Raw genomic sequence first — 17,408 nt, forward strand, 5'->3', positions numbered from 1 at the left:
GTTGAATGTCGTTTTAACTTTTTTTTGTCTGTTTCTTTTTGCTAACAGTGTGAAAGGGACAGAGATAATAGAACCCAAGTATTTCGAAATTTTATTAGACCCCGCATGTTGAAATGACATTTGACTATAAAGGTCACTTGAATGTCATTTTGTCTCACTCAGTGAGCAAAATCGCATTTTGCTCACTGTTTTTAAGAATCAAAGTACCCTTGTTCGAGCTGCTGAGGTGAAAAAGCTTTTGAAACATCTTTCACTTACACTTTTATCAGTAAAAAATATTCAATTCCATGGCAGAGGCCATCCCGAATCTATTTTCATCCAATTAATTAGTATATGACATTCAAAGTTGTTCATACTTTTTTTTGTAAGACGACCAAGGCGGGCAGTTTTTTTAACTTAAATAAGTATAGCAAATAACATAATAAATTGAATCTCTTAGTTTATACCTAACAGCTTAAATAATAATTCTTATTCATAATTACAAACACGACAGGAATATTCGGACCAGTCTTTATAACAGAATGTAGGCGTGGAATAAGTAGTACCTAACCTTTATTAATTTTATTATAGCATCTGAGTGATGACGAATACATCTACATTTAACAAAGTACGCAATTAGAATTCAGTGGATACAGCCTCAGGTATACAGCGTGTTCACGCGGAACCCGAAAGATTTTGACAACGCATTTATAAAGCCAAAAGAAGGAAAAAATGTTATGAGTAGGTAGAACAAAAAACAAACAAAAACAACAAAAATTTTTTTTTCTATTTTTCAATGTACAGTCAGCGTCGTATAGTAGGTAGTATTTGGTATTATCTTTCTCGCTCTCACATATGGGTGGGTGCGGTGCGATAGTGTGTAACGGCTTTTAAGTAGGTAACAATAAAAAATGTTTTTTTTTTGCAATTGGTATTAACCCTGAAACTTGGCGAATTACAGAAATGTTTATAGGACTTTTTAGTAAGTATCTAAATATGATTAGGAATACACTGTTAAAATCTTTCGGGTTCCTCGTGAGCACGTTGAATCTAGAAGAGTTAGGTACCAATTTATTTTTAATCATTCATTCTTTTTGTAGGTATAATACGCGGATTAGACTCTCGCGCGAGCCACGAGACGAGCCGCGAGCCGCGCCACGAGACGCGAGTCCACCGCTTACACTCGCGTTCAGCTTGTCATTCGGTTATAAACCTTATGTCGTGCCGTTAGTGTTTAAATTATATTACCTCGATGAGCTTGCGAGCCACGAGACGAGCCGCGAGCCCACCGCTTACACTCGCGTCTCGTGGCGCGGCTCGCGGCTCGTCTCGTGGCTCGCGCGAGAGTCTAATCCGCCTATAACAATCAAATGCCACATATCTCTACCGAATGAAATAAATGCATAAAGATATAAAACGAAGAAACTGAAAAAGCTCATCTAAACTTTGTAAGTGCAACAAAGGCGGGATTTCATAAATTATATTAATTATATTGTTAAAATTTATCTACAACAATAAAGTATAAAAAAATTGACGCATTTTATATAAAATCGAATGCTCAATTTACAATTGTCTTTCATATGTTATAGCCTTACAAATATTTTTACGAATGCAAAAGCATTTGTTCTTGCTTGTAAACCTCATGATAAGCATTACGTATCAGTACATATGGGAAGCAAGACTCCAACAAATCCATAGTCAAGAATGGCGACTCCTGTACTATGAGATCGAGCAGCAAGTAAACAGATTCACGATTTTTGATGACTTCTTTGTCCGTTTCTTGTCCCAGGCGTAATAGGGACGAAGACGCGAGAGCTAAGAATTCCTTCATGCGATCCTCAATATCGCCTTGCCCACATATGGTAAACAATGCTCCAAATATGTGATTGATCGCAGGTGCCATGCAGTGAATGTTGTTTGCGTGTCCTTCGAGAGATGGTCTGTAGAAGGATCCCTCACTGCGCGCGAGTCTCGGCAGCGACACGGCCACGAACACCATCAGCAGACACACCACTAGGTGTTCCTCCTCTTCCTGCTCGGCTTTGTTCTGCCGCAGCGCAGACGCTAGAGTAGGGTCCACTTTGCAGGACAACCCTGCGGCGGAACACATCTCCGATATCACCCGCATGGGGTCGCCGCTGGGCAGCTGCTGCTGGAAGTCTTTAATAGAACTTATCAGGAACGGAATTCGCCGTTCCAATACATCAAGCAAAGACTCTTGCGCCACCTGGCGGAAGCTCAAAATTACGCCAATTATTGTCATCCTTTGCAAAACATTGTCCACGTGTTGCAGCCTCCTGAACTGTTCTCTCATTATTTCCGGTTTATCAAAGTTTGTTCTGAGCATCTGAAGTACTTCTTTGTTCTGGACTACAAGTTTCTTCAGCTCCTGGACTTGGCTCGATATGTGCCACATCAAGGTTTCGCTCAGTAACTTCATGCCGTACGGCCCGATGAGTTCAGCCAGGGCTCGCAGTTCATTAATATCGGAATATTCTTCAGCGTTGAATGGAATGGCCCCTTCTGCGGTCAGGCTCACAAACGCCTTCTGGTTCATCGAAAAACAGATGCTCCCGGCACTTACTCTTCTTAGTAAGATTTCAGAATACCACTGCGTGTATAACGACGCAATCGTCTTCTCCCCGTGGCTATCCATATTTTGCGTCTGTTGCAGCAGGCAGTTGTTGAACACTCTTGTAATATCGATGTGCACGTAATTCTCGACGCTTTGCAATACGTTCATGTATGCCTTGACGCTAACCAGTAACTCTGATGGCTTCGCAATTTCACTGGTGTCTTGGTTGAACATGACCATCCCAACCAACGCCTTCGAGAATCTGTTCTCTAAATGCTGGTGAAGGTACTCCCGGGGAGCGAATGTGTATTCCCAAACATTCACCGTAGTGCAGTAGTTAATGGCAAAACAAAGTTCTGTCAGCGCCATGTGCAGCTTGTCCATGGTGGTCAATTCCTCTCTAGTCTTCCTGTAACTCTCTGCTCCAGGCTTAACGATTTCAATCGTGTTTTTCTTATTCTTGTCTTTCTTTTTCCTGTTTGCCAAATGGGCAATTGTTTGTGCGCAGTGTTTAGGAAGCAACTTGTCGCTCATTGTGCATTGCTCGTCACAGATCGTTGTGATAATGTTTTTTGCCTCTTTTGCCATCTCATCCAGGTATATATTTACCACCGATAAACTGCGTTCTCGAATATGATGTCTTTCTTCAGGGCATAACTCATGCGTGCAGTTCTGGAAGTGACTACAAATCAAGGGAAATGCGATGATATACCTGTTCTGCGCAGGGAATTCGAGGCACATGTGGAATTGGCTCTCGAATATCTTACTGTAAAAACAGAACAGGGACAAATCGGATGTTTCGACCATTATTTCATCGAGATTGTCAACCATTTTAGTATGGAAGACCATTTTGTCTATGAATTGCGCTAGTTCTCTATGATCAACCAGATTCAAAGGAGTTTTACCAACTGAAGTGTAAGCCTGCAATCTAAACCAGTCCAATCGGAAAGCTCGGAAATCAAAGAGTTCGTTATCTTCGACCTGTTTTACATTCATATTGGCAGCAGTATTGCACAGAGATGACAGTATAATACTTTCATCCTCTGGACATACTTGGAGATTTTGTATCATTAGATTCAAAGCCACAGCATCAAATCCAGACAGATACTGGACATAGTATCTCTGCATAACTTGGCTGTATTTTCGAACCAAAGCTCTTAACTCTTCCATGTGGAACAGAAGCTCCGGGAGCTGACGGTCTACCAAGTCTTCGGCGGCCTTGCCTTTTACTTTCTGCGGCGGATTATCGTTGTGGCGCAACAGCCAGAACACTTCGTCTCGAGCATAGCACAGTCCAATAAATATTAACAGGGCTTTCGGACCCAACAGACCAGGCTGGTCAGTCAAGATGAGACCTAGTTCCTTTAGAGCTGTTCGTAAAAACTTTCGTCTTTCTCTATGCTTATATCCTGCCTTCTGCACGGCGTGGTGATAGCAATCTTTTACTTCAGATACTCTTTTCCCATAGCTTTTTATTCCGTCAAAGAAACTTTGAATGTAAGTGTGAATGTAGATCACCTCGTCACGGAATAATGCTAGAACCCAACCAGACTCCAAGGCACTTACCCACATCTTATTGGCATGATCTTGCGACAGCATTTGATGACAAAGCGCAAAACCAAATATGACCCATCTCTCCAAGGATTCTAATGATACATATTCACAAGACATAGTGTTCGTTTCTGACGGTTTAAGGAGCTGCGCCGGATTGCTAACTAAACTCAACTTCTGCTCTGATCTCCAGTGCTCTGCAGTCATATTTCTCGCTGGATACACATGCCACAAGGAATTTAAGGCACTGGCCAACAATTTTTGATGGGGAGCAAATTCCTCTGACAGTTTTTTTAATGGAGCGTCGTAGTCAACAATCAGTTGTCCCAGACGCGGGAAACTGCCATCTATTTGGTTGTGGACCATTTCATGCGCGGCATTAAAAAGACCCAAAACTGCTTTGCGGTCTTCAACGCGAGAGAGCAAGATCATCAAGGCCACGTAAGTGGTGACCAAGTCGAGGTAATTCTTTGTCAGCTCGAAGTTGAGAGTCAAGTCAAGCGTAACTTGACACGCCGCCATTGTGTTGAGTAGATCACTAACATTATCTTTGAAATCTAAAAGATCTACGAAGGTGTAATAGTACAATGAGAGAGACTTGATTATATCATTTCTAATCTGGGAAATGGCTTGAAGGCCCTTCACGTCTATGTTTGGAAATCTTCGGACAATGTGTTTGATTGATGATTCAAGAGTTTTGTCAGATAAGAATGCGGGTTTGGATTTAGCATCTCCACAGGCTTTCTTGATGTTGTAGATCCGTGTGAGCATACCAATGCCGCGGTCGTTGAGGATTATGAGCTTCTCCGCCAGCTTCTGCTGGCTGATGTGGACTGACCTTGACATTGTAGACATGTTTACTGAAAAAGAACAAAACATTTTTTAAATACTGGCCACTTCCCTATACTTAGCATAAATCTCAGTATTTAGAGTAAATACACATCAGTGGAAAATATCCCTTATGCAAGCATTTAGCTTAGATTTTCTTCAAATTGCAGGGACAGGGGGTTTAAAGGTTTAAACTGGAATACAACATGACTCAACTTCTGGCTATCATTAGGGCGCGTGTACACTGTGCCGCCTCCGCGCCACCGCCGCGCCGCCGCCGCACGGGCTCGTGTACACGCGCCCTTATATGCATAATCTACTGGAAATAATAACACAAAATGTGCCTATACTATTGATTTCCTGTTTTTGAACAGTAGGTACATTTGTAGCCAAATGGTGGTTTTTAGTTTACTGTTTGATAAACATGTGATTTGTTAATTCAATATTTAACTTATAATTTAGAATTAGGTAACTAATGACTCACAGGCCACATCACACTGATAACTCAGCAAACAGTAACAAATATTCTTAATGTTAGGTAATAACATTTTTAGAAGTTTTATTTGCTCCCCTATGCATATATCACCGTAAAATTGTAAACACTCGTCAGATTATAATCTCGCTAGTTAGATTATAAACTGAGGGTAGGGAGATTATAAACTAACCTAACCTACGTTAGATTATAAACTAACGGGTTCACAATCTTACGGTGTCACATATAACTTATAAGAAGGGTTGGCACCTGTCAAAGATTTGCATAGATGGCGCCATCATAGCTTGCCCCTTTTTTCTATGAGATTTGGCTTAAAGGGCTGGCATCTAGGGCATTAAAAAAAACAAAAATTTTACACAATTCTAGGGCAAGCTATGCTGGCGCCATCTGCTAAATACTTCGATCGGCCAACCCCATTGATTCCAAATATTAAAATAAAATAATATTATGTAACTGTTATAAATATAAAAAAATTAATGGAAAAATATATACAGATTGAAAAAGCTTACTCATGTCTATTGAATTTAACTTACTGAGATTGGGAAAATTTTTGTTTCATTCAATTGAACGGGCATTTCTCAACTCAAATTCCATAATGTCAAAAATGAACATCCAACCAAAATGACATTTTAACATAACGGTATATAATAAATTATCTTTCTGACAAACTGACTCTGGTATTTTTATCAATTTTAGTTTCTGAGATACAGAAAGTGCATAAAGTTAGATTTCATGATTTTCTTTTTTTTTGTGGGGCATATAACATTATTTACACATCTGTCTTTTTCCATACTTTTGCCTCTCAAATGTTTCAATCAAAGCTCGGAAAGCTTTCTAAATTTCCAAACCGTTATCATGTACTTGGCGCAAAACCTTTTCAATTTCGGTTTTGCTCAAAAAACCATTATTTTTAAACCAGTTATTAGGAGAATATTTCCACAAAGTTCTTGTCAAATTAACTGGTTTAGAACATAAAAAAAGGGTTCCTTCCTATGCCAGTGTCTATGTTTATGTGGCACACCAACAGGCTGGCCGCCTTAACAAGATTATTTATATGTCCAACATAATAGCATTCATACCTTATTTATTATCATATCAGCAAATGACAGTGTGAGTAAGAAAAAATTTACAAATTTTAGCTAACATAATATACTAACAATTATGTATTTGCCATAAAAATAACAAATACAATAGAAAATTTCATTAGGAATGTATGGAGTGAAATAATACCTAAAGCATAGAATGTGTGTATGAGGTCACCAGCTCACTAGTCTTGTTGATTGAATGAAACAAATTACTCGAAACCGTATTACTAATGGCACAACATTAGTGATAATCAAAATAGTTCACACTATGAGATCCTGTACAGTATTATAAACTTAATAAAATAGGTAACATTAAACCTATGTTAGTTTGCTTGGGTCCCGGAAGGCTGAAATCAGAACCACTCGGCGGATATTGAGTTCGATAAACATTCCTGGGAACCACGGTCAAAGGTATTTACTACTTACTTGTAAATGCAACACGACACGTCAAATACTAGCGGTAGTTGATCATGTTCCACCGTTATCAAAAATCACTCGATTGTGCACATAATTTACCAGAAAAATTGATTTAATCATAAAATAAGGAACAGGGAGTGTCTTCTCTGCAGTAGTTGACAAATTGATTTGACAGTTGTTACTGGGTTGCTTGCTGCTGTGATGAAGGACGCGCAGTATTATTTAAACATTGCAACATTGACGTAGGTAAAGGCCAGTCTAGACGAGATATATTTTTCGCCAATCTGATTAAAATTTACCGATCAAATCGTGTGGTGCGGACACAAAAGCCAATAAAATTTGGCCACTTTCACCACCACTTTCACAAGTCATAACACACTACCGCACCGCACCGCGACCTTAGTGCGCCGCACCGATAAGTGAGAGCGAGAAACAGATATGTATATCTTTCTCGCTCTCGCTTATGGGTGCGGCGCACCGTGACGTTCAACGGTTACGGCCATGATGATATCACAAGTACCTTTGGTTAAGTTTTAGTATTAAACTCTAAAGATTTTCTTTTTGATTTAAAACAAGCATCAATAGCGAACCAATAACCAAACGTGCTTGCTTGGTGCTTGCCCCGCTTGGCTTGCCCAGCCGAGCCACAAGCCATGCCTAGCCGTCACTAGCCGTTCATGCCAGGACCAGTGTTGCCACATAAATAAAATAAGAAAATAACCATTTGTAAATAAAATTAATCGAAATAAATTTATTATTTATACGGTGTATTTTTATATTGGTAAAAAAAATTACTGTAGCTTTCTTCTAAAAATAGTGTTTATCTTGGTTTGTAAAACCCTTCGTAAATCATAAAAATATATTTGTGAGAAAAACAAATGTTACGTTCTATAACTGAATAGATCTAGGTAGGTATTCATTTGTTGAAAATGGAGGCGTGAAGGAAGGCTTTTTGTCGGAAAACTCGGATTTCATGTTAGCGGTTGTGGGGATATCCATGTGAGTAGAAGCATTTTGATATATCCATAGTCTTCGGCGACTCATAAAACGTAAGACTTCTGTGTTAAAATACCATTCAAAGTTGTGTTAGCTTTGAAATTCAAGGGAGAGACTATCGGTAGGTATAGTTCATGGTTTTACCATGCTCGATTCAAGTATCAGGTAAGTCGTAGTTTTTCTAGTAATTATTTCGTATCTAATGTATTGTTTCAACAACTTCGTTAAAAAACCTTCGCGCTATTAGGTAAATCGGTGTGTATCTAAATATATAAATAACATGCCATGCCTATGTCAGTACCTACCACTACATGTCATGTTCGTTGGTCAGTATTGAACTTCACGTATTGTTCGCTAATACTACCGAGAAAAATTTCAATAAAATTACATTGGATTAATTCAATAATACATATTTCGCGAATATACAACATAATTTGAATCACAATTAAGTAGGTACCTGTGTTACTCATATTATTTTGTTTTTTTTTTAATAGATTTCGATATGGCTGGGACTAAAATTAACACGAAGGCACGAAAAGATGATAGGACCAAAGGAAATAAAACTTTAAACAGTAATACTGAAGACACTGAAGATCATGACTTTTCTTTGCTAAGAAAACCTGTGTTAACCAGTATCACAGGATTTGCTCAAGCAAGGAAAATATTTGATTTCGCTACAGAAGAAGTAAGTATAACATCTATATGATAGTAATTTTTGAGATTAAAATCTTTGAGCTATTGATTTACTTAAAATTTAATATTTATGTGCATTTTTCAGTTAAAGAGTCTTCTAGCCAATGAATGTGATTTACTATATGAGTGCAAAGTATGTCGCAATATATTCCGAAGTTTGGCGAATTTCATATCTCACAAACGCGTTTACTGTAAAGAGAAATTTAACTCATCAGTTCACAGTCATTTTTCCAAAAATAATTCAGCAGTAAGTATCTCAAATGTCTGTTTTGATCGAGGTTACTTTTATAAAGTCATATCTTTAACTTAAAAAAACCAGAAAAGAAAGTTGGATTTAAATAGGTATTATTCTTATTCTAAAGAATAAACCTCCTCCACAAAACATTATAAGAAGAAGAAATACATTTATTTTAACGCCACAACATGAATACAAAGAAAAAAATAAAAGCATGCAGACATAAAGGACATTTGGACGCTAAAATAGGATCCCCACTCAGCATAATGCCGCGGCAAACCGTGGCGCTGGTTTTCTGTGGGGACCTGACGACATTACTTAGATGTATAACATACCTACTGATTATTTTTCAGGCAAATGAAATGTTAAAAATAAAGCAGGTGGAAGAAGCTTATCAAGATTCCTTGAAAGTTACCGACTTGGTGTCCGATGAGAATGAAGACCGGATTCCTCTTACAAAAGACTTGACCGGAATAATGGAAAAACTTACAAAAATCAAGGGCAGATACAGTTTTGATGAACAGCAAGTAACATTACAGAAAATACCAAACAGTTCTGTAGCAGTCTTTCAGAGTCATTACGAAGAGAACAAATATGACAATATGCTTGCTCAAGTATGTATAATATTGTTTAAGTATATGTATTTACCAACTTTAGGACACAACTTTGTCCTTTGCAAACTGGCTTGTAAAAGTATTTAATTAAGAAAATAATTTGATATGTTTTCAAACTCAAATTTGAGTATTACACAATACTTATACATATGTAAATTTAATTTAAGGTCCAGGAAATAGACAACATAATATCAAGAGACAATGCAGTCCTACAACGTGACGGGTCATTCAATGTGCAAAGTTCACTGAATGCTGACAAGACCGAAGACTCGGACAATGTCATACAAATTAGTGATGACGAGGATAGTGATGAGGACGGCGTGCCGAAATGCAAGATATGTATGTACAATATCAGTTAAGCTAGAAACAAATTATCGGACGCGGCTGACGGACGCGGCTCACAGCCGCGACTTATAGGTATCTAGATAATGAATATACACTGAACTGTGCAAACTATCGGAGGTAAGCCGTGGACGTAACCTTAAGCCTTCGGACATCCGACAGAAATCTGGCGCGCTGGATGTTCCTGACTGTGCACACTTTTATGTCGCGCGCGTCCGATAATTTGTTTCCAGCTTTATATACCTATTACTTGTGTTACTAAATGTGCTGATATGTTCTTGACACATAATTATGATTATGTTGTTATGTTATGATTGTGACATAACATAATGTATGTACAGTTGACGTCAAAGATCACACCTTACTCCTTTGTAATAGGGCGAAAATGGACATATCTGTGACGTTAACAGTACATACCTATTGGTTATATAATGCTTTGAAATATATAAAGAACTAGGTACACCCCTTGGCAGGCGTGGCTCGTCACTCCGCGATTTCGTCGCTTTGCTACAGGTAGCTAAAAGTACATCCGTTCCACACTAATTTTGGTGGCTAGCCATAACCGCGCGTGGCGCTGTCGCCACCTAGCGGCACTATCTGTCCTGATCGTGACAGACGCGTTTTGTTATAGAGTGAGTCTTCTGTACCTAGTACTATTATTTATTCTGTGCCCTTGGTCAAAGAGAGGTGATATGACTCATATGACAGAGGGGAAATAAAGTTGGTGGTCTTCATTTAAATGTTGTTTTAACGAAGGCCAAGCTAAGGATTTTTTTGTGGAATGTAGAGTTGCAAACAAAGAGAAAACCTAGTAATAACCACATACCCTAATCACTTGATGTATAGGGTAAAGCTACCTGTTATTGGCACACTTGAAGGCAAATAAATATAAATATAGTACTAAGAATTCTGAAAAAAGAAGTTGTTTGGGTGCCCTACCCTACTTAAGTGCCCGTAATAATATAAGTACTACCCACCCACCTACCTACCTGTACCTGTGTACCTACTATTACCATAGAGAAAAAAATACATAGAGTGCTCACTCCATACATCAGTTTTAGTACCACAAAGACTATTAGCATCGAGTAGCGGAACTATCAGTACTGCTACTTGACAATAGATGTCGCCACCGACCGGAAAGTCTTATGCTGTTGAGATAAGACTTTCCGGTCGGTGCTACATCTATTGTCAAGTAGCAGTACTGATAGTTCCGCTACTCGATGCTAGATGTAGACACTGAAATTAATAGTCTGAACTGATGTATGGAGTGAGCACTCTATGTATTTTTTTCTCTATGCTATTACTAAATATGTATTGTTGTTATCCAGGCGACATGCAGTTCTCTACGCAGAAGACCCTGAAGTTCCACATGAAGTACAAGCACCTGGAGAACCGGCTGGTGTTCCCGTGTCCTGATTGTCTTGAGATATTCTCCACCTCATGGAGCGTTTACCGACATCTTTTCAAAGTACACAGGTAATTTTATAGATATAATATATGTAATAAATAAATTTAACTCGCACTGTTATGGTACGGGATACATGCGCAATATACCTAAAATAAAATAAGTTAAGTTAATGTACATATATGTTTTTAGTTTAAGGATAATCATATTGTGTGCCCTTACAGGGTGTCATGTACCTACCGCTTTATACTTGTAACACCTTACTGTATTATGAACATGGCTACAATGAAATAAAGAATAAAGAATAATAAATTACATGCATCCCACTACTGGGCACAGGCCTCCTCTTATGCAAGAGAGTGGGCTATAGTCGCCACGCTTGCCCAAAGCGGGTTGGGGACCCTTAAATTTTTTAAGGAACATTACATGGTGTACAGTTAGACTGTTTAAAATATGATGAGCAAATTTAATCAATCTCAATTTTTCTAGAAAATCAGCAGCACAGATCAGAAGGCTGAGAGATGCCATCCAAGCGAAAGCTTTTAGGATGAACAACCCTCCGGCTTTTTATGAGAAAAAGAAGAATTCCAAACCGATTACACCGCAAAAGATTTCTGAAGAAGAGAGATTAGATCAGGAGAATCAGGTATGAAAATGTTGCAGTGATAATCATAAGCAAACTCTGTGTCCTTTCGAATGTCTTTTACTTTCCCCGTACTTAGTCGAAATAAATTAAAAGTGAGGGTGAAAGTAGGTACTAATAACCCTCACTATGGACATTATGCCAATGCCAATACATCCTCGAGCTATGTAGGTATTGGCGCTGCGCAATAAATACAATGTGCAATGAGTCACTCATAACTCTCTGTCGCTACTAAGGGTCGGTTGCACCAAACCGTCTGTCACCGTTAACGCGTTCGCTAAATTTTTTCGTATTGGAAGTTTCAAACTACACTGCGGATTGACGTTGATCAGTTCGCTAAATGGGGTTAGTGGAACTAGCCCTAAATATTACTTCCGATTCGTCTCTTCCGCACCCCGCGCGATGCCTAACGCATGTGCGAATCCTATGTCTCTCAACGTAAAAGAACACTTTCAAAGCAATGTATCTAATAAATGTGATATTTGGATAACAGGCATGGATGGACAACATGGAGGGCGACGGCGAGTTGCCTCGCTGCGGCGGGTGCGGGCGCACGTTCGAGCGCCGCGCCGCGCTCGCCGCGCACACGCACACCTGCCAGCCGCGCTGCCGCGCCCTGGCGCGCCGGCCCGACGCCAAGCGCATCGAGATACAGATCCGCAAGGACTACCACAAGGGGCCCACCGGCAACCCGCTCAAGGACACGGGTGAGTCGAGCGGAACCCGACTGCTAATGGAGAGGTTGAGAGGTTGCTCTCTCGTTCGAGCGCCGCGCCGCGCTCGCCGCGCACACGCACACCTGCCAGCCGCGCTGCCGGGCCCTGGCGCGCCGCCCCGACGCCAAGCGCATCGAGATACAGATCCGCAAGGACTACCACAAGGGGCCTACCGGCAACCCGCTCAAGGACACGGGTGAGTCGAGCGGAACCCGACTGCTAATGGAGAGGTTGCTCCACAGACAATCCAAGCTCTAGACATAGCATAGTCGCGCTACCCCCTCTGCCACACATACGGTAGCGTTACTCCATCTTCGAGTCAATCCCGTGCCGTGATTGGTGCGTGTCTTTGAACCATAGAGAAAAAAATACATAGAGTGCTCACTCCATACATCAGTTTTAGTACCAAAAAGACTATTAGCATCTAGCATCGAGTAGCGGAACTATCAGTACTGCTACTTGACAATAGATGTAGCCACCAACCGGAAAGTCTTATGATGTTGAGATAAGACTTTCCGGTCGGTGCTACATCTATTGTCAAGTAGCAGTACTGATAGTTCCGCTACTCGATGCTAGATGTAGACACTGAAATTAATAGTCTGAACTGATGTATGGAGTGAGCACTCTATGTATTTTTTTCTCTATGCTTTGAACGGACCAATCACGGCACGGGATTCGCTCACCTCGTCCCCCCCGCACCCCCGTATTTTTGGCAACATCGGTTTCATGAAAGAATTGGCCTAAGCTCAGTCTAGAGGTTGGATTGTCAGTGGGTTGCTCCCTCGTTCGGGCACCGGGCGGACCTTGTTGCGCACAGTGTCAGAATGATTGCTATGATTGATATCGTAATATGAGTACCTTATGTGGTCGATGTTAGTGGCATAGGTCTCGTTTTCCTGGTCGATAACAGGGATGTTGCGAATATCCGCATCCGCAACCGCGGAACTTCCGCATTATTTTCAACATCCGCATCCGCATCCGCATAAAATCGATGCGGATTTAATGCGGATGCGGATGTGGAACAGGTCGGTACAGGAACGTCTTAGCATCGGCGTGCTAGACTGCTAAGTAATTTAGTCATTAACCAAAAAAACCTATTAGAAATGAGCAGTCAAGCGTGAGTGGGACTTAATGTACGGAACCCTTGGAACCCGAGTCCGACTCGCACTTGGCCGGTTTTTTGAAATTAAAATTACTAAAATGTAATATTTGACATTTTTTATGGTACTATCTTGACATCCGCATCCGCGGATGTGAGCCTTTAAAAATCCGCATCCGCGGATGTGAGCCTTTAAAAATCCGCATCCGCATCCGCGGATGTCAAAAAATCGGCATCCGCAACATCCCTGGTCGATAATATTTTTATTTACCTATATTTCCTTTCAGAAAACAAACAAACCGACGAGGAAAATCAAAATTTGGCTAAAGCACCGGAGAATGACGCGGAATCTACTGAGAAAACTCCCGTTCCGGTTGAAAAGGATGTTGAAACGGAGGAAAAAGGCACCGACCCAATTCCCAACCGGATTGTGAAAGACGGTGAAACCGAAGTTATACCTACACAAAAGAAGCCCGAAGCCCGTGAAAATGTCCTGGAAGAAGCCACTATGGATATAATCGATGACAGATCCAGTGACAGCATAGAGTCCCCTGAAAAAATAGTCAAACCGCAGACGGAAAAGAAGACCAAGCTCAGACTTCCATTCGCGCATCAAGCTGAGAAAAGTAACCTGGCCGCTTTCAAGCAAAGATTGCGAGGGGACGTGGATATGGATAAGCTACTCTGTAAGAAATGTGACGCAAAGCACACGCGAGCACAAGAGTTACACGAGCACATGGCCGGCCACTACAAATGGATGCGCTACGCTTGCAAACTATGCAACTTCAAGAACTATGACTTCGAAAAACTGCCCGAGCACGTGAAAGTTGTTCATAAACTGAAAGGCGATTCAGATTTCTACTTCAGCACAGTGAAGGCGCTCGACGGTCCCGAGGCTACAGAGCTGGCGGAGCCGGTCGAGGAAAGTGATGTGCATGAAGATGGTGCGGAGTGGCGGCGGCCGAGCCGGTGCTCGAGCGACGACAGCTCGTCGAGCAGCACGCGCGAGGTGGGCGCCCGGAAACGGAAGATGTACCACAATAGGAGTGGTGGCAAGAAGAGGAAGGAGAATGGTACGTTCATGGATACTTTTACATATTGTATAAGGCCGCGGAACGGACGCACGCGACCGTCTAATACAGATTCAATCAGAATCAGAATCAAGTATTTTATTCGTGATAAACTTAAAACTAAAATTACATACAAGAGTATAACTAAAAACTACAAATATTCAAAAACTTGGTAAGCGTTAAAGTTTACCACGAAATGGGCTCGCCTCAGCATAATACTGACCCGAAAGTCAGCGCTGATCTTCCGGCGAGACCATTTGTGGGTCAATCAAGTCTATACAATTCATTTAGATAAGAGTCGCTCGAACCACCGCTCACGCCGCGCAGGCCCGAGCTGGCTTTCCGCTTGTCCGCAACCTTAGAATAAGCTTAATTTGAATTGCTTAAGCGGTAGTAAAAGTAAGAATGGATTTCGATAACGCTTGATAGCATTATCCGAAAATTATTTAATCTTATTACAGTTTTTACTAATTTCTGTTCCTACATCAGTAATGTAACTTGAACGTCTAAAATATTGTTTGCAGGTGAATCAGACAATATCAAGGAGGAAGGTACAGACAGTACAAATAACATCGAGGGTAGTGAATCACCGTCAAATGTTAAAGCGTTTGAAGAAAATTCGTCTGACATAGACGACCTTGAAGAGAAACTCGCAAAGCAGGCCAACAAAGGACAAACTTCTGCCTATGTGTCGCGGAGACCTGTCCGTAACAAGACTAAACCAAAGAATAAAGACTTTGAATACGATTTATCAAACCTCTTGAAAATGGAAGCGCAAGGTTACAGGGACTCTCAGATTGTCACACCAGTAAAGCCCATACAAACCAAGAAAAAGCTACTACAAGAACTACAAAGTAATTACGATAATATAAATAAAGAACATGTTGGTGCTTTAGCGTTGCTCTCAAAGAAAGCAGTTGATAGGGCTGCAGCTGAATTGAAAACTACTAACTTCGGCCCTCCAATATTTAATGTTCAAAAGGAGTTTAGACTCTCCAATGTATTTGCCAGACCCATGATACCTAAAGGGTCGAGAGGAGACAAAATATCGCCGAGAAAGGACATAACGGAAGACACAGTAAAAGATGGTCCAAGCTTAAATAAAATGCCGAAAATACAGGACACTTTCTCTGTTAAAGATTTAAAAAGTAACAAGATAGCCGAAGAGTTGACAAATAACAGCAAAGCAGATGCTAAATCATCCATAAGCATACCTAACGACAAACCTAGTATTGATAATGAACAACCTGTTAACTCTGAACAAAATGAAAGCGTAAAAGCAGTTAATATACCCGCAGTAAACATTCCTATAAAATTCCGCCGACAAAGTTTGGAAGTCATGAAGAATCCTATTATAAACAAAAACATTTCAGACTTCTCCAAAGCAGGAATGAAAACTAAAATTCTCCTCATAAAACCTATCAATAGGAACAAAGATGGAGTTTCTGTTACTACTCCACTGAAGTTTCAAACTATAAAATTAAAGGAGCAAAATAAGGGTACAACTTCCAATGAAGAAAATTCTAATGACCAAATAGTTGTGGTAAAGGTTCCCAAAGTTGAACGAAGTATTTCACGGAATGTACCTGATAACAATGTGAACAATAGTAAAATAATAGTTCAGGCTCTTAGACCAGAGACTGCAAATGACACGGAAGCTAAAATATCCTGCCCTGCTTACGCGAGTGAGATTACTACCAAGAAACGAGAAATAAACAATGCTGAAACGAATGCTAGTTGTAACAGCAATAGTGTGGATAAAATTAATTCTAACAATAACATTGATATAGATAGTAGTAGTTCTAACGTTACTAAATCTCTCCCAGACTGTGGAGACATTTCAGAAACGACTAAAAATATTGAAAAAGATGGTTGTGTTAATCAAGTAAGTAGCAATATGCCTGAGCCCATGGATATCCAGGAGATAGATAATACTACTCCTAATGCTGTTGTGGAATCAGATAATGTTAAGGATATTCATTCAAATTCCACTTGTAGTCTTCAAGAATCACCAGTAATTCAGAAACCGGATACTGATTTGGTAGGTTTAAGTCTTGGATCGTGTACCTCGTCTAATAATGCCATAAGTCTTCAAGAATCTGGTAGTACGGATTCTACAATGTCAAATGACACTGCATCCTAATAATGATTGTGATTCGTTAGTTATAAATGTAGCAATAGTGCAACTAAAAATGAGTTTTGTGCAAGGAATATGATTTTTTAGTTTTACATTATGTATGTACAGTATCTTTAGCGTGTACCTTGCCTAGTTGTTAATTACAATTATTAAGACCTATATCTGTTTTTTTCTGAAGTCTTCGTGAATATTCGTGGCGGTCTAGCATGAGTTGCGTTCTAGCGTGCGACTCCATACATCTGGCGCGACTTCAAGTATGGACTCGCGCGCGAGAACGCAAGTTGTGCTAGACCTACTGGATGTACTAACAGCAACACACTTAAATGACCATTTGTGGACCTTAATGTCATAGCAATAAAGTTCACAAATTGAAAGCAGTGCGGAAGATGGTAATTATTACCTACTCCTATTTAGTTTTCTAGGTAGCCAAATACTAGGTGTTTAGACTGGTGCGTTCCGTTTGCGTCGTGTCGTTCCGCGATTTCGGGGTTGGTCCCTTAGTAAAAGTTGCTCAGTATAATCTTAATCAA

General features: G+C 40.3%; 2 protein-coding genes across 2 annotated transcripts; one reads left to right on the plus strand and one right to left on the minus strand.

The window, feature by feature from the left end:
* Window positions 1–1,381: 1,381 nt before the first annotated feature.
* LOC134649529 (membrane-associated protein Hem) lies at window positions 1,382–7,102 on the minus strand. Its single transcript, XM_063504294.1, has 2 exons — window positions 6,938–7,102; window positions 1,382–4,965 (listed from the first exon to the last, which is right to left on the minus strand). Exon 2 carries the CDS (start codon window positions 4,958–4,960, stop codon window positions 1,583–1,585), a length of 3,378 nt encoding a protein of 1,125 aa, XP_063360364.1. The 5' UTR covers window positions 4,961–4,965; window positions 6,938–7,102; the 3' UTR covers window positions 1,382–1,582.
* Window positions 7,103–7,844: 742 nt separating this feature from the next.
* On the plus strand, window positions 7,845–16,884 carry LOC134649765 (uncharacterized). Its single transcript, XM_063504595.1, has 10 exons — window positions 7,845–8,089; window positions 8,419–8,609; window positions 8,703–8,864; window positions 9,206–9,466; window positions 9,634–9,805; window positions 11,137–11,284; window positions 11,703–11,859; window positions 12,350–12,563; window positions 13,959–14,744; window positions 15,266–16,884. Exons 1-10 carry the CDS (start codon window positions 8,059–8,061, stop codon window positions 16,882–16,884), a joined length of 3,741 nt encoding a protein of 1,246 aa, XP_063360665.1. The 5' UTR covers window positions 7,845–8,058.
* The last annotated feature ends 524 nt before the right edge of the window (window positions 16,885–17,408 follow it).

Source organism: Cydia amplana, chromosome 7 (genome assembly GCF_948474715.1).
Source record: "Cydia amplana chromosome 7, ilCydAmpl1.1, whole genome shotgun sequence".
In the NCBI taxonomy this organism is placed as follows: domain Eukaryota; kingdom Metazoa; phylum Arthropoda; class Insecta; order Lepidoptera; family Tortricidae; genus Cydia; species Cydia amplana.